This window comes from Somniosus microcephalus, chromosome 4 (assembly GCF_052327205.1).
Source record: "Somniosus microcephalus isolate GS21.2 chromosome 4, FLI_Smic_1.0, whole genome shotgun sequence".
NCBI classification, from domain to species: Eukaryota; Metazoa; Chordata; class Chondrichthyes; order Squaliformes; family Somniosidae; genus Somniosus; species Somniosus microcephalus.
The window spans coordinates 290,074,775-290,097,813 of NC_140990.1; the positions used below are offsets into that span (position 1 = coordinate 290,074,775).

A 23,039-nucleotide genomic window follows, 5' to 3' on the forward strand; every position below is an offset into this window, starting at 1 on the left:
TGATAAGGTAACCATAATCATAATCAACTTTATTGTCATTGTTAGTGCACAAGTGCAGTACAACGAAATGTAGGCTTGCAGCTCCCGAGAGTGTACATTTAGATTAAGACATTTAAACATTCAACATACATTTGGCTTGTAATACATTAACATAAACATAACCATAATAAAGTGCATTGGCAGATGTGCAGGCTTTAGAGTTTATTTGTGGAGTTCAGTAGGATGACAGCCCTGGGAAAGCTGTTCCTAAATCTGGTCGTACGGGTGCGAATGCATCTGTAGCATCTCCCAGATGGCAGGAGGGTGAACAGACTGTGGCTGGGGTGGGTAGGGTCTTTGATGATGGACCGTGACCTCCGTAAACAGCGTTTCTGGTATATGTGCTCTATGGTCGGTAGCCAGGTGCCGGTAATGCGTTGGGCAGTTTTGACTACCCGCTGCAGCTATAGCTGCCATATCATACTGTGATACAGTTCGTCAGGATGCTCTCTATTGTGCAGCGGTAAAAGTTAGAGAGGATCAGGGGTGACAGGTTACATCCCTTCAGCCTCCTTAGGAAATATAGGCGCTGCTGGGCCTTCTTCACCAGAGAGGAGGTATTGAGGGACCAGGAGAGGTCTTCCGTGATGTGGACTCCGAGGAACTTAAAGCTGTCCACCCTTTCCACCACAGCCCCATTGATGTGGATGGGGGTGTGACTTCCGCCTTTAGACTTCCTGAAGTCCACAATGATTTCTTTGGTTTTCTTGATGTTAAGGGCCAGGTTGTTATCGGTGCACCACTTCACGAGATGCTGGACCTCCTCCCTGTAGGCTGACTCATCCTTGTTGGTGATCTGGCCTACTACCGTGGTATCATCCGCAAACTTGATGATGGTGTTGGAACCATGAACAGCCACACAGTCGTGGGTGAAGAGGGAGTAGAGGAGGGGGCTCAGCACACATCCTTGTGGGGCCCCCGTGTTCAGGGTCGGGGGGGGGAGGAGGGGGGGGAACCTAATTTGACAGACTGGGGTCTGTTTGTTAGGAAGTCCAGGGTCCAGTTGCAGAGGGAAGTGTTCAGGCCAAGAGTGTGGAGTTTGGTGGCCAGCTTGTTGGGGACGATAGTGTTGAATGCTGAGCTGTAGTCTATGAACAGCATTCTGATGTAGGTCTCTTTACCATCTAAGTGATTCAGTGCAGAGTGTAGGGCAGTTGTGATTGCATCCTCCGTTGATCTGTTTGCACGATAGGCAAACTGGTGTTGGTCAAGAGAGGCGGGAACACTGGCTTTGATGTGAGCCAGGACCAGTCTCTCGAAACACTTCATTACGATGGGTGTGAGTGCGACAGGTCGATAGTCGTTCAGGCACGTCACAGCCGTTTGTTTTGGCACAGGAATAATGGTAGCGGTCTTGAAGCATGTAGGGACTACTGCCTGGGCCAATGACAGATTGAAGATGGCGGTGAAGACATCAGCCAGCTGATCAGCACATTCCTTGAGTACCCGTCCAGGGATGCTATCCGGTCCAGCAGCCTTTCGTGTGTTCACTCCGCGTAGGACACCCCTTACGGCGGAGGTCGACAGAGTGAGCACCTGGTCTTCCGGTGGTGGCAAGGCTTTGGTAGCCGTCTCCCTGTTGTCCCTGTCGAAGCGAGCGTAGAAGTTGTTAAGCTCCTCCGGAAGGGAGGCATCGCTAACTGGGGGGCTGGTGTTTTTGCTCTTGTAGTCAGTGATGGACTGGATGCCTTGCCACATACACAGGCTGAAAGATACTCAGGCTGAAAAATCTAGGGTTTGCCACTCTTCCCTCAGAACTCAGGTCTCTAATTACACCAGGATGCAGTCTCCTGGCTATTTCCTGAACCTTCTCCAGTGTTTGAATGTCACCTTTGTGTCTTAATGACCAGTACTGGACACAGTACTCAAGATGAAGTCTGACTAGCATACTACCTATATTTTGAACATGACTTCTCTGGCTTGCGCTCTGCTGTTTTGATAGTCCAGCATTTTATTTGCTGTTAATTGCTGCTCTTCAGTGGATGGAGTCAGAAATTGGAGGTATGGCATCAAAATTTGCAGATGACACCAAATTAGGGTGTGCGGTGGTGGCAGTGGAGGTCCAGGAGGTGGGGATGGGGGTACAGTAGCTAATAATGTGGCCAGCAAAATACAGGAAGACATAATTAGGCTTCCAGAGTGGGTGGATAAATGGCAAATAAAATTTAATGAAGCAAAATGTGAGGTGCTTCATTTTGATAAGGTAAGATGAATAAGGAGGCAATTTATTCTTTGGAAGGTAAAAAAAAATACTACAGAGGGTAGAGGAGCAAAGAAACGAGAATACAACTAAATAAATCACTAAAAGCAACTACACAAGTTGTTAAGGCGATAACACGTGCAAACAAAGCATTGGGGTTCAATTCTAGTGAAATAGAATACAAAAACAGGCAGTAATTATACATTTATATCAAACCTTGGTTAGACCACACTTGGAGTACTGTCTGCAGTTCTGGTCTCCATGTACCAAAATGATGTTGAAGCATTGGAGAAAGTATAGGAAAAACTTACAAGGACGTTACCAGAACTGAAAGGATGTAAGATTGAATAGGCTGGGGTTCTTTTCTCTGGAAAAGAGAAGATCTGATAGAGGTCTTTAAAATTATGAAGGGGTTTGATAGGGTGGATGTGGAGAAACTGTTTCTATTTCTACAGATCAAATAAAGAATTTAGGAGTAATTTATTTCCAGAGATTGGTGAGAACATGGATCTTGCTGCCACCTGGAGGGGTTGAAACAGATGCTTAATGCATACACGAGGGAGAAGAAAATAGAGGGATATGGGGGCAGGTTAGGATTAGGTCATTAGAATGAGAGGAGGCTTGTGTGGAGTACAAATCCCAGCACAGACCAGCTGGGCCAAATGGTCTGTTTCTGTGCTGTAGATTCTATGTAATTGTATGCAAAAGTATAAAGGCATTTTTGAACCAATCAGGGACCAGCCTTTTTATAATTCTCTGGGTCTGGGTGTTTGAACAGCTCAGCCAAGTCATTCTGATGCAAAAGCTCCCGATGTCCACATTAAATGTGCAAAAGAAACAAGGCAACTTGCAGGCGAGTTGATGCGGTGGATTCAGCCCAGTGGCTATTTTGTACACTGCTGCGCTGGATTTCTTTCAATTACACCATTCAGAAGTACATATACCACCTATTTTTCTTAGTTGTCTATATAACATTTCATCTGCGATCGCTCTTCTCACTTGCATACTTTGCCGAACTCATTTTATACTTTCAGCTGTCTTCTCAGAATTAACTGCCTCGCCTAGTTTTCTATCAGCTGTAAATTTGGCCAATTGGCACTGCTTCTAAATCCAAGATATTGATATAAATTAGATAGGGTCCCACGGTGCGCGTTGATGGATGTAGGGCCGATTAAGCCCGACTGCTTTGTTCTGGATGGTGTTGAGCTTGGTTTGAATAGCTCTGAAATTCAGTATTTATAAGCTAGTAAAATGACTCATTGAAAGCTTACATTCTACACATTATCTATTTCCTGCAGAAATCTTCCATTTTACTGACTTTAGAAAACCTTACCTTCGGATGCCATCTCATTGTGGTAAATCTTGTAAGCCTTTTCATGAGCAAGGATTATATTCTTGATTGCTGAAGATCCAGCGTTCTGTAACTTGTGTTTGGATTTTATTATCTTTGAAGGATCATCAAATGTTATCCAAGTTTCAACTTTTTCTCCAAAAGCTGCAAAAGCAAACCGCACGTAGTCCACAAATAAATCAATCAGAGCCTCGTTCTCCCAGTCACCGTACTTCGCAATCAGGCCTTGAGGGATGTCACTGTCGTGTAGAACGATCACAGGCTTGAGATTTGCAATTATTAGTTCATTTAGGAGATTAGAATAGCATTGTATTTGGTTATGATCCACCTTTTCAGATGTACCTTCAGGCAGAATACTAGTCCAAGGAAGGATTACTTTGCAATGGGAAACTCCTTTTCTATGCAGAGTTGAAAGAAGATTTTTTAGATGCCTCGGAAGAGGGTCCTGGCAAAAGGAGAGCGTCCCTTCTTTCACACTGAAGTTGATCTCCTGGCGTTTATCTTCATCTTTTGCTAAAGTCTTCACCAGAACATTTGTTAAGGGACCAGCAATTACCATAAAATCAGATGGTAATTTTATTTCTGCACCAGACAAACATATGAAAAATAAAACGAAGAAAATATTGCTGTGCAGTTCCATTTTGCAGATCTAATGTGAAGAGCAATGGCAAGGTCTTTATATAATAAATAGCTGTATCTAAATTAGTTATTTTATTACTGATTTACCGTTAGAGGACTGCCAAACTAAATTATATTGCTTACAACACTCATCATGTAATCAAATTCTCGATAGGAAAAGGATCTCAACTGGAGCTAAATTAAAAAAATTAACAATTGTTTTCCCAATGTTCTCTCCTCCTCCCCTGAAGGCAGTGATTCACACCGGGGTATCGCCCTAGAGAGGTTGGCTCGTCTCCAATACTTCACAGTAGTGGCCATTCTTCGTGTGTGAGCCTTGACAGTGATCAACAACAGGCCACTTAAATTGGGGGGGGGGGGGGGGGGGGAGTATCAAATCCAATGTATCGTACCTAAACTGACAGCCACACTTTCCAGTATGGATTGCTGCAGTGATCAGAAGTGGGAAGCAAGCGTGATTGATATCCCCTCCCTCGGACAGAAGTACAAAGTTCCTATTGCTACCTTGATTGCTATCAATTAACTGGCCACAGTGGGAATGACACCTGAAATATTCCACACGCTTACACTGTCTGATACACAGCCAAATAATCCTGTTAAAAAATGACCATCATCCATTGTCCAGTTTTTGGCCCATTCTTCCAACTCATCTAAATCTGATTGCAGAAATTTGTTCTCCACTCAACAACTGCACAAATTTGACACTAAAAATGATACAAGACTGGAACCAGCTAACAAAGGAGAAAGGTTTGTGGGGTTGGGGGAAGAGGTGATATCGGAGAGCAAAAAAGAGACTGCAGGTCAGGAAACTAACAGGTGGAAACAAGGCAGGGGAAGGGATGTTGGTCTTGATGATTTGGAAGAGGCCAAGGGCAGTTTCAAGTCTCAATCTTCTGGGCCCTTCCCCCAAAAGCTGCTTGACCCGGCTCCTTCCTTCCCACTAATGCAAAATCTCAGCAACCACTAAACCTATCAGATAATGCCCCACCCCCATATTCCAGGGCTGCCCACAACACGGATACTTGGCACAACACTTGTGTTATAAAACCTTCGAGTAACCGTGCGTAGTCACGGGAGATCTACTATAACATAATTAAGCAGAAACATTGTCTTTGCGATAGACAAATCTGGAAGGAAATCAGAGAGGACTACCAAAATTATCCGTTATCTAGAGAGTGACATTGACTGAAAAATCTATAAAATGCACTCATTAGTAAATGTTTGAATTTACCCCCAAGGTAAATAACAAGTGCAAGCATAAATTGTGTACATTGCAGTTATATTAATTCCACATTCCAACGCTTGCTTTTAAATAGTTTTTTTCTATGTTATAATGCCTAAACAGATAATAAGAGCAAAGTTCCAATGTTGTATAAGTCACTTGAACCTATGCACTATTATCTTACTTATAATTTTATATGGGAGTTGTACTCATTGGTCAGATTTTCTCCTGATAACGCATTCCCCAAATTTCTTGATGTAACCCACTGTGCAAATACAATGAAACTGATCAATTTACCTCCAGGCTTTTTAAAACTGATCTCTCACTGCTAATTTGGCAATTCCGGTGTAAAATAACCAATAGGAACGAACATAAAGGGCAAGAATGCAGTTCTGTAAACATGCACCTTTAATGTAGAAAAATGCCCCAAGCTTCTTCACAGGTGCACAATCCAACAAAATGGGCACTGAAAAAAAGGACATATTTGAGGTGTGACCAAAAGCTTGGTCAAATATATGGGTTTTAAGGAACCTGTCTAGTTCCTTCTTGAAACTTAAAGGTTTCTTGTTCCACCACCCATGCTGGTAATATATTCCATACTTAACTTTCATAAAAGTTCCTCTTGCACTTCCTATTTACTTTTGTTAACCTTAATTTGTAAATATATCTTAAATTCTGTACAAAGCTGTCCAAACCTTTCATAATTTTTAACACTTGTGTCTAAGCATCTTTTGTAAGAGTTGATTCACACTGCCTCATATCTACTTGTACAGGGGTATAACAATAGTATCCCCATGTGATTTGAACCAAGATATTCATGTCCTTCAGATGTGTACTTCAATTCCTCTCAAAGGTGGACTGAGCAATTGAGATAAAGCTCGATGAACTGATGAGCTGCTTTATTTCACAGCAAATGAACACACAAAACAGTTGTGATCAGACTAAATCACAACAGTAAATCTTATTTTTGTGTAATACAAAATACACACCTACTTCCCCACATCAGTGGCTTACTTTGCAATAACTTGACTATTCTCTCCTGCATTTCAATTTTCTCGTAGCCGTTGCTACCTGCCTGTATCACAGCATTCAGTTTCAAAGACCCGGACTGCATTTGCAGCCTTTTATGGACCTTCCTGCCAGTGTTCAACTGTTTTGGATCTTGTTGTTCACAGCTAGACAGGGAAGGCCCTGCCAAAAAACCAGCAACTCGAACAATGGGCGAGGTGCATGTATCACCAAGCTAGTGAATTAAGTTTAAGGGGAAACGTCGTCACCTCATTATCATTTTAATTACCTATGATCTTAGACCCTTTTAAAGAAACAAATCTTGTGAATACATTATGCTTTAAAACACATTTTGCCCACAAATCCTCTCTAAAAAAGGTCAAAAATTCCCGTCAGTTTTTTTGCTGCAGACTTGTTCCCTTAACTAAAAAGATTTAAAAAATACAACTTAGAAGGTTGAGTATCCCAGCAGCTTAGTTGCTGAAAGAAAATAGAGACATGCTGCTAAATAAGAATTTTCAGCATGATTTCCCCATATGGACTGTCACACTAGACTGTGATTATTGTAGTTACACCGGAGCAAGGTGAAACTGCCACCATGTAACTCTCAGAATTTATCTATAGGAACTGAAGGCTCAGACTGAAGCAGAACTTGTTCCAGGTCCAAAAAGGGAAGGCCTTGCAGATATAAAGTTTTGGGCTAATTTAATTATTTTGCAATTCAGTCATAAAATGGCACAGGAGGCGGCCATTCGGCCCATCGAGTCCATGCCGGCTCTCTGTAGAGCAATCTAGTCAGTCTCATTCCCCCGCAGCCCTGCAAATTTATTTCCCTCAAGTGCCTATCCTGTCTCCCTTTGAAAACATTGAGGGGGTAAAATTCAGTTGTTTGCGCCTTAAGAGGGCGCTAATAGGGCGCAAAGCAACTAGCGCCTGGGCGCGGCAATGTTTACGCCTCTTGCGAAATTAACTAGACATTTTGCGGTGGTGCTAAACACTACCACCACGATCTCCTGTGCCGGCAGATTGTGACATCAGTCAAGTGCGCAACGTCCCGTTAGCGCCCTGGATTGGATATTGAGTGGCGCCCCCTGCCGCTAGCAACGACAGGTTGAGGGGAGCGTTATGCTGTCAGAAAGGGACGGGGAGCGCTATTTAAAGGCGACCCCTTCCTGCTTTTTTTTGTCGGTGACATTTTTGCACCACGCATTCGGAGAGAGACTGACTTCTGGAGAGATTCAATGCTTTGTGAAGGAGTTTTGAGTACTGAGCAGCACTTTGCAGGTTTATTTTGATTTGCCCTTTCTTGCTTCGCCAGCGCTCTGAGGTAGCTCCTCAGTCTTTGCGTCTTAAGACAGGTGTGAAGCGCCTGATTTAGCGTTCCAATCACCTCCAGGGGCGCCAAGTTTGCTGTCGGTGGCGATAATTAGCACCAGGCGCTAAACTTTGCGCACGGCCGATAATTGCGCCCCAAATGGGATGATACCGAATCCCCCCCCTCCCCTTCCATTGGCAGCGAATTCCAGGTAATCACCACTCGCTGCATAAAAATGTTTTTCCTCACATCCCCCCATATCTCTTGCCCAAAACCGTAAATCTGTGTCCCCTAGTAACTACGTTTACATTGGCCAATTCTTAACTGTACAGACCGATGAGTGAAGGCAAATAGCTGGAAATACAAAAAAAGTGATTTCATTGGCTTTGTTTCTCTTTGCTTGTTATTGGGTGCTGCTTGCCAATTCCTGTTTGGATCCTATTCTTTGGAGCCCCGCCCCACCCAAACGCCTTTGCCTCTCCCTTTCAGAAACCTCCTGAAAACCCATCTCTTCAACCAAGCTTTTGGTCGCCCTTTTAAATCTCTTTCCTGGCTTGGCTTCGATTTTTCCATATGTCCGTCTATGAAGCCTCTTGCTCATTGGTAGGTTTGTTGCCTGAAATATTACTCAATAAGGTAATCAGCAGTGTTCATTTTACAAAGATTTGTAGCTTTATTAATAGGACATTTGAGCCCTTAAGAAAGCATGGCATACATTTCACATGTAACATTTTGAAGTATAAAATAGATGTGTACTAGATTCAAGACTTGAAACTCAGCCGCTGGGATATGGTGGATTTCATTTCTACAATAAACAGCAAAGAACAGCTTAAGATATTCGTTCAACATAAATACTTTCACTCAATTTCAAACCCTTGTCCTGTAACAGATTTCTGCAGAAAAGCTGTAATAATTTGATTTTGACCCCATAACAGAATTTATTACATCAATCAAACTGTTAGTACTGGGTTTATGTCTGGTACGAATTGAACTGACCTTGAGTCAGATACCTGAAGATACATTATCTTCTCTAATCTGCACAATAAAAGGTTTCCAAGTGAACGTATTTCTTTCTCCTCTTACATACACATTTTGTAAGCTATATTCTTCCCCATACTATTCCTATATAGGTACTCTGCTTGCAATGCTCTTTAGCTAGTACTTAGGATGTATATTAGAGTGCTATTGGTTAAATACTCCAATTCAGTGAGAGTGTGAATGTGTGTGTTAGGATTAAACAATAAATTGGCAGCTAAAATGGAAATTGCTGTGTCGATGGAAGCTCAAAGTTAGGAAGATGACAGCACTGGGCAAATAATTTGGTTTATATTTTAATTAAGCCATCACAGAGCAATTTCAATATCCAAGGCAGTTTTCTACATGAAATATATTTACAACAATTGCCTCAGATGCACCGCTAGCTTTGAATTAGCCTCATGGTCTATTTAAATCTTGTTCGCTCCTTCAAGTTCCACCAAAACAAGATCCCATAAACTTACCTTGTCATCTTAGGATTAAAATACACCTCCATCTAGGTTGTAACACTTTTTAAAAAAAAACTCAACGTAATCCTTATAATCTAGTTTTAATATAAATGCAGGTTATCCAGTCATACTATCCAAAATAACATTTGCATATATTTTTCGCTGCTAATTCACCGTAAATCAGTAAATTGTAACTAGTAAAATGTAAAAGGCAGCGTCAGGAAACATGTTTGCATTTTAAACTATTTTATCAACAGAAGTTGTGAATACAAGTAAGTTTAAAGTACATACTAGCATTTCCTTTGACCAGTCAATCCAAAATGCCATTGGACTTCAAAACAAACATAAAAGCTCCTAAAATCAAACAGATTTTAAAATATGTACCAGGCACCATTTGTTTTATCCTTGATTAGCACTTCAGTATCCTGTTCAGAGCCAAAATCAAAGTTATTCTATCTACACTGTAATAGAATTGTGATATCAAAGTTTGGTTCATGTTTTGGAGAGGTGTGTATTTTAGGAATGTTGTTCGAAGTAACTATAGATTCCAAGTTGATCCAGTGTACCATTTCATACTTAATCTTCTAAAACATAATTGGGGTTAACCACTAGGTAGGGATCCTGCTCCAAAACTTCATCTCCCTCTCCTTTTCGGCTTTTCAGACCAGTCTGTTTCAGTTCGATCAAGATGTGGTCCTATTAAGAAATTCAAACACAAGTTATGATTCATACAACACAATGGTTTAAGATGTAGACATTTACTGGTTTAAAAAACGTTCATTCATTCTAGGATGGTTCACTGCCCTTTCAGACCAATGCTTGGCTTGAATGCAACCCAGCCTCATGGGATGAATCTCCTCTTTCTAACGGTGTCAGCCTCTGCAAAGAAGTTGCCTATCTCAAGTCTGCTTCCAAAGGTCTTTAGTGCTCAAGAAAAGAAAATTTCAAGTTTGAAGAGCAAGTTCCCAAACACACAGATAGCATTCAGGATCCTATTAACCATGCCCGTATCAGTGGCGAGCAGTGAACAGAGCTTCGCGAAGTTGACGCTCATAAAAACATATTTGTGATTGGCCATGGGAGATGACAGGCTATCTTCGCTGACATCATGTACAGGTATCAAGAATGATGTGGCTCAATATATCTCGGTGAACAAAGTTTTTTTTATTTCTTATTATTTTTTAAATAAGTTTATTTTTTTTATTATAAAAAACTGAGAATACAGGTTTATTTCTGAAACTTTCACCAATACTACTCATACTTAAACTCAAAGGAAGGGGGCCACGATACAAGTTCGCCCAGGGTGCCATTTTCCCCTAGGCCGGCCCGGAGTACATAACTATAATTCAAATCAAACTAGCAATCTAACCCAGAGAAGCCACAAGGATGGCTGATATGGGAATTGCAAAAATAAGCATTGATGAGGAAAGGCAGAGGTATCTTTAGTCAGCTTTGGCCACGGAAGGCATAAATTAATTAAGTGTTTGAATCACCCAACAAAAAAAAACATAATGTGGGCGATAGTGATGTAGAATGGAATACTTTTCTAGTTTTAGCATCTAGGATCGGTAACAAGATCAGAAGCAGAATCAATAACTCCAAAAGCTTCCCTGCACTCCACCTCAAGAGAACACCCCACTGAATCAATATGAATTTATCCATTTTCTCAAAGTCATATTTATGAATTGTATTAATTTCCTCCATATTTTTCAGCATCATATTGCAATACTCTTGCTAGTAAATTAAGATAAATGTATTATTTTATATGGCATTTATTCAAGTGATTTGAACACTGAATTTGGTCCCACACTGCTGTCTTGCAGTCTCTCAAGACCAGTCATCTGCTGGTCAATCACTTTGCAGAGGTTTACTGGTTTCTATTTAACTGCAAATTGTGCCTTTAATATAGAATAGTTGAAGAAAGTGCAATACAAGATATGCTAGTAGAACAAACTATAACCAGAAACTACACGAGCAACTTACATGAATTATTCCCCAAAAGCCATAAAAGTAAATTCAACTAATACCTGTGCAGGAAGTTCAGTCATTAGTTTGCTGCCATTCCCAACTTGGGTAGCAATTGTCATTTTTAGAAACCAGAATTTAATATTCCTGTGATCCATAACTTGCTATTTTTCAGCTTTTGCTCCAACATAATGCACTTTACTACAGACGTGCCAACACTGACATTTCAAATGCTCTTCAAAAGAGACCCATCAACCTATCCAATGAAGAGTTTCAAAAATAAAATACACCTCAGATCGAAAAACATCATGGAAATATGCAGCAGGCCCATCAGCAACTCAGAAGAAAAACATGTTTTCATTTTAGTTAAGTATCATTCACTCGAATAGGTGCATTTCCAACAATTTCTGTTTTGATTTCAGATTTCCAGGGTTAGAGTTAAGAGTTATTATGGCACAGGAAACCATTCAGCCCATCGAGTCCATGCCAGCTCTCTGTCTCTCTTCTTAGGCAGTCCCTCAGAACCGAGGATGACTTGTTTCCACATTAAAAATGAGTTCTCAGGTGACTGATTAGTCCAATGCGGGACCTACAGTCTCTCTCACAGGTGGGGCAGACGGTGGTTGAAGGGGCGGGTGGGTGGGGTGCTTGGGTTGACGTGCGCTCCTTGCGCTTGGCTTCTGCTTGCTCCCGGCGAAGAGACTCGAGGTGTTCGGCGCCTTCCTGGATTCTTCTCCTCCACTTTGTGCGGTCTTGGGCCAGGGATTCCCAGGTGTCGGTGGGGATGTAACACTTTTTCAAGGAGGCTTTGAAGGTGTCCTTTAAGCGTTTCCTCTGCCCACCTGGGGCTCTTTTGCCGTGCCAGAGCTCAGAGTAAAACGCTTGTTTTGGGAGTCTTGTATCGGGCATGCAGACAATGTGACCCGTCCATTGGAGCTGATCGAGCGTGGTCAAAGCTTCGATGCTGGGGATGCTGGCCTGAGCAAGAACACCGACGTTGGTGCGCCTATCCTGCCAATGGATTTGCAGGATCTTGCAGAGGCAGCGTTGGTGGCACCTCTCCAGTGCTTTGAGGTGCCTGCTGTACATAGTTCATGTCTCCAAGGCATACAGCAGGGCGGGTATCACTGCTGCCCTGCAGACCATGAGCTTAGTGCCAGGTTTGAGGTCCTGGTCTTCAAACACACTCTTCCTCAGGTGACCGAAGGCTGCACTGGCACACTGAAGGCGGTGTTGGACTTCGTCATTGACGTCTGCCCTTGTAGGCTCCAGAGGTATGGAAAGTGGTCCACGTTAATCCGGGGGGGGGGGGGGGGGGGGGGGTGGGCAGTACTGTGTGGCGGGGGCAGGTTGGTAGAGGACCTTTGTCTTACAGATGTTTAGTGTAAGGCCTATGCTCTCGTATGCTTCGGTGAAGGTGTCGACGATGGTTTGGAGTTTGACCTCCGAGTGAGCGCAGACGCAAGCATCGTCTGCATACTGTAATTCGATGACAGAGGATGGGACGACCTTGGATCTGGACTGGAGGCGACAGAGGTTGAACAGTTTCCCGTTTGTAGAGCACTCTGTAGAGCAATCCAGTCAGTCTCATTTCCCCGCTCTATCCCTGTAGCCCTGCAAGTTTATTTCTCTCAAGTGTCTATCCAATTTCATTTTGAAACCATTGATCGTCGCCGCTTCCACCACCCTCGTCGGCAGCGAGTTCCAGGTCATTACCACTCGCTGCGTAAAAATTCTCTCACATCCCCACTGTATCTCTTGCCCAAAATCATAAAACTGTGTCCCCGAGTCAGCTAACGGGAACAGCCTTTCGCTGTCTACCTTATCCAAACCCATCATAATCTTGTACACCTCTATCAAATCTCCCCTCAACCTCTCTTGCTCTAATGAAAACAAATCCAGCTTCTCCAAACTGCCCTTGTAGCTAAAATCCCTTATCCCTGGAACCATTCTGGTAAATCTCCTCTGCACCCTCTCAAGGACCTTCACATCCTTCCTAAAGTGTGGCGACCAGAACTGGACATAATACTCTAGTTGTGGTCTAACCAGAGCTTTATAAAGGTTCAGCATAACTTCCCTGCTTTTGTACTCAATACCTCTATTTATGAAGCCCAAGATCCCATATGCTTTGCTACCTACTCCCTCAATATGTCCTGCCACCTTCATAGATCTATGCACATGAACCCCCAGGTCCCTCTGTCCCTGCACACACTTTAGAACTGTGCCATTAAGTCTATATTGCCTCTCCCTCCTACCAAAATGCATCACCTCACACTTCTCTGTATTAAATTCCATCTGCCACTTGTCTGCCCATTCTGCTAGCCTATCTATGTCCTGTTGCAGTCAATTGGTATCCTCCTCACTGTTTGCCACACCTCCAAGTTTGGTATCATCGGCAAATTTTGAAATTTTACTCTGTATTCCAATATCCAAGTCATTTATGTAAAACAAAAAAAGCAGTGGTCCTAGCACTGACCCTTGGGGAACACCACTGTCTACCATCCTCCAGTCTGAAAAACAACCATTTACCATGACTCGCTGTTTCCTGTCCTTAAGCAAATTTCTTATCCAAGCTGACATTGACCCTCCTATTCCATGAGCCTCAATTTTGTTAATCAGTCTTTTATGTGGTACTTTGTCAAACGCTTTCTTAAAATCCATAGAGACAACATCCACTGCATTCCCTTCATCAAAAAATTCAATTAGGTTAGTCAAACACAATCTGCCTTTTACAAATCCGTGCTGGCTCTCCTTAATTAACTTAAACCTCTCCAAGTGCCTGTTAATTTTTTCCCTGATTATTGTTTCTAAAACTTTACCCACCACTGATGTTAAACTGACCAGCCTGTAGTTACTAGGATTGTCCTTACACCCCTTCTAGAACAAGAGTGTCACATTTGTCACTTTCCAATCCTCAGGCACCTCCCCCGTATCTGGGGAAGTTTGGAAGATTATGGCAAGCCCTTCCGCTATCTCCTTCCCTGCTTCCCTTAGCAACCTGGGATGCAAGCCATCCGGACCAGGCGATTTATCCACTCTGAGCATACCCGGCCTTTCAGTACATCTTGCCCATCAATTTTCACCCCATCCATTACCTCGACCATCTCCACTTCTACCAATATTTTGTCAGCATCCTCTTCCTTAGTAAACACTGATACAAAGTACTCATTGTGTATTCTAGCCTTGCCCTGCGCCTCTAAGCATATATCACCTTTTTTGTTGCGAATAGGCCCCACCCCGCCTCTTACTCTCCTTGCCAATCTTATTTTCCTCTTCACTTCCCCTCTCAACTTATTGTATTTGGCCTGGTTCTCACTTGAAGAATTCACCTGACATGCATCATACACCCTCTTTTTTTGTTTCATCATATTCTCTATCTCCCTCGTCATCCAAGGAGCCCTGCCTTTGGTTCCCCTACCTTTCCCTCTTGTTGGAATGTACCTAGCCTGTACCTGAAAGATCTCCTCCTTAAAGATCACCCATTGTTCAGTTACAGCTTTTCCTGTCAATCTTTGGTTCCATTTTACCTTGGCTAGATCCCCTCTCATCCCATTGAAGTTAGCCATCTTCCAATTTAGAAGTTCTACTTTAGATTGTTCCTTGCTCTTCTTCATTACTAATCTAAACCTTATGATACGATGATCAATCTTACCCAAGTGTTCTTCCAGACACTTGGCCCACCTCATTCCCCAGTACCAGATCCAGCAATGCCTCCTTCCTAGTTGGGCCAAGAACATACTGGTCAAGGAAATTCTCCTGAACGTGTTTCAGAAATTCCTCCCCCTCTTTTCCCTTTACTCTAACGTTATCCCAATCGATATTTGGTTAATTAAAGTCCCCCCAATATCACCACTCTATAGTTCTTGCATATCTCTGCGATTTCCCTGCAGATTTGCTCCTCTACCTCCCTCTCACTATTTGGAGGCCTATAGAATACCCCCAATAGCATGATCATATCCTTTTTGCTTCTCAACTCTAACCAAATGGATTCCGTCCTTGCCCCCTCAAGGACATCCTCTCTTTCCAAAACTACCATGTCTTCCCTAATCAGCACTGCCACCCCACCTCCATTTTTTCCTTCCCTATCTTTTCTGAACACCTTGTATCCGTGAATATTAAGCACCCAGTCCTCACCATTTTTAAGCCACGTTTCCGTTATTGCCACTGCACCATATCCCTACACAGCTAATTGTGCTTGTAGTTCACCAACCTTATTCACCACACTGTGCGTTTACATACATGCATTCCAAACCTGTCTTTGTATTCCCCGTAGTCCTTCTTAGTCTGCTCCTATCTAATATGGTACTACTTCCTTCTCTAGTACCATCTAAACTCTCCCTCCTTTGTGCACCTTATTCCTCTTTTCTACTTCTATATACTGGTGCTCACCCCCCTGCCAATTTAGTTTAAACCCTCCCCAACCGCACTAGTGAACCTAACCTTGGTTATTTTTAAAATATAGGATGTTAGGTTAAGAATTTATTTGGAAAAAAAGCTTTATTATCCATCTGAAGTACATTTACTGAAGAACCTAGCTACTATGCCAGTTTAGCTCTGTAGTTGGCACCGCTGCCTCGGAATCAGAAGGTTGTGGGTTAAAGCCCCACTCAACCAAGTCAGACTTCAATACAGTACTGAAGGAGTGCTGCATTGCTGGATGTGCCATTCTTCAAATTAGACATTAAGCAGAGGTCCCATCTGCCTGTTCCAGCAGATAAGATGGAAAATAAAGATCCCATGTCACTATGTGACAAAGAGCAAGGAATAGTCCTCGTGTCCTGAACAACATCCCTCCCTAAACCTTCACCAGAAACATATCAATTGGTTATTTGCTTCATTTCCATTTGTAGGACCTTGCTGTGCAGAAAATGGCTGCCTATCAATCATTCATTCTTGTTAAATGCCTCCAGATGTTTTTGAGCCATGATAAAATGCAACGCAAGTCTCCCATTCTTCCAATGGTGACATCCTCAAGAAATATAATAACAGATCTTGAGCAAACTGGTCAGGCAGTGCGAAATTTAGAAAGAAGAAATTTCTTACTTACATAATGAATAAGTCTGTAAATAACTTTCTCAATTAATTTCTTTTTGTTAATTAGTTCTTCTTCTGATTCAATTTCAGATTCAATTTCTTTCAAGTACCAGTTAATGAGTTCACTCTTCTTTGGGGCGGCATCATCTTCTTCTGCAGATGGAATAAGACACACAAATCAGCTTCATGACATACAAACACAATTGACTGCAATGTTTATTTTTCTGGAGTTATTTCCCCATTTACTCATCATCTAAGGTGAACTAGAAGTCAAAGCACCGTAATACCACAAATATAAGTACAAATGAGTGAGGCCATTCGGGCCACTTAACTCATCTTTCCATAGAACCCAACAAATCTCCCGCACCATCACAGCATCCAACTGGCATTTGAATGACCCAGTTTCTGTCTTCACTATTACCCGGAAGACCACTTTCCAATCATTGTGTGTGTGATGTTCCTTACATCAGTCCTGAACTTGCTGTTACTAGTTTCTAACTACATCATATCCTCTTATCCTTCTGTATTGGTTTAACTTGAAATCATGCTCAGGATTAACCTTTACTATTCCACTTACTATCTTATGTCACTCTTATACAAGGCTGAGAAATTCAAGTTTTTCTAACCTTTCCTCATAATTCTGTCCTCTGCTACTAGCCATCAGCCTCGTTGATCTTCCTCTGCGCTGCTTCCAGAATCTGAAGTTTTATTTGTGTCTCAGTGGCTGAAACTGAATGCAGTATTCAAGTACGATAGCAAAATACTGCGGATGCTGGAAATCCGAAATAACAACAGAAAACGCTGGAAAAACTCAGCAGGCCAGGGCAACATCCGTGGAGAGAGAAACAGAGTCAACGTTGCAGGTCGAAGACCCTTCATTAGGAAATGAAACAGATTAAGAAGCAAGTTTAGGGGCTGGGAAATGGGGGAGGGGATGAAAGAACAAAAGGGAAGGTCTGGGAGGGGTGAGGAGATATTAAGAGATATTCAAGGTGAGACGAGATGGTAATAGGACAAGTAAAGAGACAAAGGATGGCTCTGGATGAAGTGTGAAATGCACTGGTAGAATGAAAGACAGCTGCCATGTGGGAGAGAAAAAAAAGGAAAAGGCACAAACCAAAAGTGTGGATAAAAAATATATAATATGATGGGGGCCGAGGTTATGATCTGAAATTGTTGAACTCGATATTGAGTCCGGAAGGCTGTAAAGTGCCTAATCGGAAGATGAGGTGCTGTTCCTCGAGCTTACGTTGAGCTTCCATGGAACAATGCAAGAGGCCGAGGACGGTGAGGTGAGTGGGAGTGGAGCGGTGAATTGAAATGACAGGTGACCGGAAGCTCGGGGTCACCCTTACGGACTGAACGGAGGTGTTCCGCAAAGCGGTCACCCAATCTGCGTTTGGTCTCCCCAATGTAGAGGAAACCACATCGTGAGCAGCGAATACAGTATACTAGATTGCGAGAAGTACAAGTAAATCGCTGTTTCACCTGGAAGGTGTGTTTGGGACCCTGGACAGTGGGAAGTATAAGGGCAGGTGTTGCATCTCCTGCACTTGCACGGGAAGGTGCCGGGCAAAGGGGAAGGGGTGCTGGGGGTGTTAGAGGAGTGGACTAGGGTGTCTCGGAGGGAGCGGTCCCTACGGAATGCTGAAAGGGGAGGGGAGGGGAAGATGCGTTTGGTGGTGGGATCACGTTGGAGGTGGCGGAAAATGATCCGTTGAACGTGGAGGCTGGTGGGGTGAAAGGTGAGGACAAGGGGAACCCTATCGTGGTTCCGGGAGGGAGGGGCAGGGGTGAGGGCTTTACCTGTCCTATTACCATCTCGTCTTGCCTTGAATATCTCTTAATGTCTCTTCACCCCTCCCAGACCTTCCCTTTTGTTCTTTCATCCCCTCCCCCATTTCCCAGCCCCCAAACTTGCTTCTTAATCTGTTTCATTTCCTGTTTTTTTCTCAGTCCTGACGAAGGGTCTTCGACCTGCAACGTTGACTCCGTTTCTCTCTCCACGGATGTTGCCTGGCCTGCTGAGTTTTTGCAGTATTCAAGTAGCCTTCACATTCAACATCATGTCCCAGACCGAAACTCTACTGATTTGACAATATCGGTCAGCATTCTGTTTCCTTCTCTGCAATGACTGGACTTGGTGAATCTAGAGTCTATGATAACTCCACTATCTTAACTAGGTCAATACTACTGATTATGTTCTCCATTTTTCCTTCTAATCTACAAGTTATTGCACTTATTTGTACTGAATTCATCTGCCACAGTGCTGTCCACTTACAAATATTGTCTAGCTCCTTCTGTAATTCCTCAGCTACTTCACCCAACTGTATTCCCCCCTCCTCACCAAATTTAACTAGCACCTGCTGCTACCTCAATTTTTATTTATCCACCCCAACTTTTATCCAGGATACCCTCTGCCTCAAGCTTTTCACTTGGAACTTTATTGAAGGCTTTTCAGAAGTCTACATCGGAAATATGCAAAACACAGACTGTGAACTCCTTCAACCCAGCTAGCAGTTCCTTTTATTTCTTTTGTGTACTTTGTACACAAAGTCTTTTGAGTGGCTTAAATTCCTTAATGGTCTGTAAATCTGCTTCCTAACTGGTGCATTTAGACCAACCAGAAAGTAGCTTCCAGGCCAGAGTTTTTTTTTATAAAAAGGTGAAAGTGTGCAGGACAGCAGCAAACTGTAAGACAAGACAGGGACTTCCAACTTGGATCTGATTTAAGAATCCAACATTTTAGCACAATACCGGTCAGGACAGATAATGTATTTGAGCACAAAGATTTGAGCACCATTTTTCCAAACCACTGTTTTAAACTGCATTATGCAATACAGGTAGACTATCCTTTATCCGAAAACCTCGGGACCAGCTGTGTTTCGGTTTTCGGAAAATTTCGGATTTCGGAAGGTGGGTCGGCGGGGGGGGGGGGGGGGCGGTCGTGCACACGACTTACGCTGACCCTCTGCTCAGCGTAAGTCGTGCGCCACTCTGGTCATGTCGTGCGCACGACTTACGCTGACCGAAAAAACCTTCGGTTTTTAGAGGGTTTCGGTTTTCAGAAGTTCGGATAAAGGGTAGTCTACCTGTACAACTATTGAGTAACCTGCATTCTTACCTTCTTCAAGTTTCCGGAGACGGATGACAATAAGGTTGGAAATCTTGCGATACTCCACAAAAGAAAGTCTCATTGTGGATTTTGGCACTTCTTCCTTGATACTGTCTTCAGAATGGCCATTGACACCATTAATCCCATTTGGAATATCAGAATGTCCTGTCAGAATGACCATTTATTAGAACAACTGAATCCAGTACTGCGCTTAATGCATACTAGCTTTCAGCACACAATGATGAAATGAAACAAAACAAAGTCGCCAGTACCCAGCTAGTGTGGTCATCATCACCTCAACCAATTAAGGGTCTAAGCAGCATTTCATCAGGCCTCAGCCAGGATACAATGTGAAGAAAAGGACTTTGCAGACCGTGCCTGTATGAGTGTACCTCGAGAGAACAGTTTTGTTTGGCATCTCCCTCCCAAAACAGTTGCATTAGGGTCCTCATAGTGTATTTAAAAAATGTGAGAAAAAGAACTGAGCTTTGCTACAAAGAAGAAATCAACTGCTGTCATAAGATGCTCCTCCTGCAAATGATATGTTAAGCATTTTGTCAAATTCAAATGCTAGGAAAGTTGGTACAGCAACTAACCGGCTACAGTTCCACAGCCAGACGTCATCTTGAAGCCAACTCAACCCAATGTAACCATCATTATCCTCCCCCTTCCCCGGCTCCTTCCAAGAGGATAGCTACTACTGTACATGGGCAATAACTTTGCAGCAGCTGCTATCCTAAAACTCAAAGTTGACTCTTCAGTATCTGGGGATTCTGGTGGATGCCAGTTTCCTTTTGGACGCGGTTCTTTAGGAGTGTGCCGAGCAGTGGCACTGGGTGCTTTTGATTTTTCTTCAATGCCTGCAAAATCCAAACTGAGGATAAGTTTGAAGATGAACCCAAACTCCTCTTCATGGTTTAGAATACAACTGTGTAAGATCCAGGGCCAAACTGCAAAACTGATTTGTGGTTCTAAGGGGAAAAGGTGCAAGAGTGGGTTCCATCTTGCACCAACCTATTAAAAAAACGGTGAAGTTCCACGGCAGCAGAATGCGAATAGCCTTATTACATAATTTTGCACGAATGTGAAAGGACAAACTTTAAAGGGATAAAAACATTAAATCATCAATGTTGTATTTAACCTAGTTACAGTGGGTAACATTTCAAAGGCCAAATACCATGCTAAAATGTAAAAAAGGTAAAAACACATGAATTCATAGATTCTTAGAAACTAGGGTGGAGGAAGGAATCACTACATCCAGTCAGTCTAAACACTTCACTTGATTACAGGTTTATTCATTCCTCCTGCAATTAAAATTAGATTACCATTGATCCCTTCATTGACTTCCTGCTCCATCTCCTCTCCTCCCTCATCATCTTGGTCAAAATTTACATCTGGAGTCTCCACTCTAATGATTGATTTGTTCAGCAGCCGGAAAGCTTCCTTGACATGCTTAGGTTGTACCTATAAAGCCATAAATAAAAATATATCACAAGTCACGATTTTGGTAGAGCAATCTGTTAAAGATACTACATATTGTATTTTGTATACTTCTATCAACCCCAAGTTTAAAAAAGTTGAACCCAAAAAAATCAATTATATATTATGAAATACTCCCTGCCAAACAGCACTGTGGGAGTACCTTCACCACACGGACTGCAACAGTTTAAGGTGGCGGCTCACCACCACCTTCTCAAGGGCAATTAGAGGTGGGCAATAAATGCTGGCCTTGCCAGCAACGTCCACATCCCATGAACGAATGAAAAAAAAAATGAAAAACATAAAAGTTTGTAGTATTCAGGGTTAATGGAGCAAACTATCGGCAGTGCAAAATTCCACAAGTTATCCAACATCCTGCTGTAGCAGCAAATAACTTCTAAACAGGTAGAGACTCTGGACACTGAAACAGTGTCAGAGGAAGATTTTACAGTTCTCAGCTGGACTAGTAGATGGGAAGGCTGGACAGCACAGTGATCCATTTCTCAAAGAACTGGCAGTTCAAGGAAAGTATGCTGTGGAGCTTCACATCAGCTGAAAATGCAGAACTACAATTGCGCTGGCCTTCAGAGTCGGAGAAGGAAAAAGGATTGCTTTGAAAGGAAATGTTCAACAGAGGTAACCTTCCAGCTCCAATGGTATGGCTTTGTAAAATTACAGTAAGTCTTCCTGCTCTGCTACCATGAGCTGTCCTTTAGTTGTAAGAACTTGAGCCCAGGTCTAAGTGCTATTTAAAAACAGGTATTTGGGTGAATCAGTCTGGTACTCAGACAGTACAACTAAAGGACAGCTCATGGTAACAGAGCAGGAAGACCTATTTTAATCTTGTGAATCGCACATGGAGAAGAGAATTGGTGGAGGATCTGGATAAGAATGACAGACATACCTTTCCAGTATGATGGCAGGGAAATTGTGATAACAGACTTGGGAGCTGGAAAGAAGGGAGGGTAGACTAAGCAACAATGCACACTCTCTAGAGAACAAACCCCTTTAATGGAGTTAACGGTTACCTCATCACAGCAATGCATTCTAGCCATGGATTCAGAAAGTCGAATCATACTCTCCAGCTGACGCACTGTGATTCGCCATGCTGATTTGGTTACTCCAGATCCATCTCTCTGACGGAGTCGTCTGTACTGTTCGACTATGAAGTCTTCAGATTCCTTTGAGATCTAGAAAATGAAACTCTCAAGTTAGCTTGATAAATAAGCTGTAAAGCTTATTTTAAGAAAACTGTGCAAAAAAGTGTCATCACACTGCCAAAACTAAATGAAATTGACCTAAAGCAATACACAATCAGCTTTTCCATTTTATAAAGAGGGCAAGATTAAAAGTAGAATTTTAAAGCATACAATATCAATGCATTCCTACCAGGCTCTTCAATGTTTCATTTTACATAATTATCAACAAGAATGACAAAGAAATACAATTACACAAAAAAGTACAATAAAAGTAACATTGCACTCATTAGGAAACTGACCTTAGGCTTGAACTGCCTCGCAAACAACAGGTACCTCCTGATATCATCCAAGGAGTAGATTCGCTCAATGGATTCTTGAATGCGAGAATGAAGGTCTACTATACGCCTCGCAATGGCGTAATCTGTTACCTAGTTAATAACAATTTTATAAAGTAAATTTCTTCTACAAGTTGTTTAAAAATTAAAACACTTTCTGTAGGAAATGGAATATAAAAATTAACCAATGTTTCTTCCCACCTCATTACACTCGTCAACCAGGATGAAGAACAAATCAAATCGAGACATGATCGGGGCGGTGAGATTTACATTCTGTTTGAGAGATTTTGAACGATCATACCGTCCACCCACTGGGTTTGCTGCAGCCAAAATAGAAGTCCTGGCATTCAATGTGGCCTATATCAAAACAAAGATTGTATATTGTCTTTAAAAGATCATGCAATTTAGCTTTTAATCCATTTATGGTAAAACACAATCTACACATATTTTACATACACACCATACTTTGCTATTACTTTCAGCTGCTTAACTATCTACTTCAAAAGTCTTAGAAATCTCTGACAACCACTTCCCATTTCCTTATTAAAAAGGCAGATTTCCTAACAATTGAAGGAAAGAAAACAGGATTGCCTCCAGCGAGGAGTGAACTAGAAATTCTTATCTTCGATACTGAAATTTAGATAAACATCTTTT

General features: G+C 42.3%; 2 protein-coding genes across 3 annotated transcripts in view; both read right to left on the bottom strand.

The window, feature by feature from the left end:
* The window catches only part of LOC147120541 (lactase/phlorizin hydrolase-like), a 164,240-nt gene extending 159,809 nt beyond the window's left edge, over positions 1-4,431 (bottom strand). Inside the window, exon 1 of the mRNA XM_085984232.1 lies at positions 3,573-4,431. Within this exon, the coding sequence (XP_085840358.1) occupies positions 3,573-4,230 (658 nt within the window). The 5' untranslated portion in view covers positions 4,231-4,431. The remainder of the gene's footprint in view (positions 1-3,572) is intronic.
* A 3,992-nt stretch (positions 4,432-8,423) lies between these two features.
* Positions 8,424-23,039, bottom strand: part of mcm6 (minichromosome maintenance complex component 6) — a 31,314-nt gene continuing 16,698 nt past the window's right edge. Inside the window, exons 11-18 of one of the 2 annotated variants that reach the window (XM_085986638.1) lie at positions 22,587-22,742; positions 22,350-22,478; positions 21,880-22,041; positions 20,698-20,836; positions 19,382-19,537; positions 16,271-16,410; positions 9,825-9,954; positions 8,424-8,579 (exon numbers count right to left, since the gene is read on the bottom strand). In XM_085986638.1, coding sequence (XP_085842764.1) covers positions 9,835-9,954; positions 16,271-16,410; positions 19,382-19,537; positions 20,698-20,836; positions 21,880-22,041; positions 22,350-22,478; positions 22,587-22,742 — 1,002 coding nt within the window. In that variant the 3' untranslated portion in view covers positions 8,424-8,579; positions 9,825-9,834. Of the gene's footprint in view, positions 9,955-16,270; positions 16,411-19,381; positions 19,538-20,697; positions 20,837-21,879; positions 22,042-22,349; positions 22,479-22,586; positions 22,743-23,039 lie in introns of both variants that reach the window. The other variant, XM_085986637.1, reaches the window with a different exon arrangement.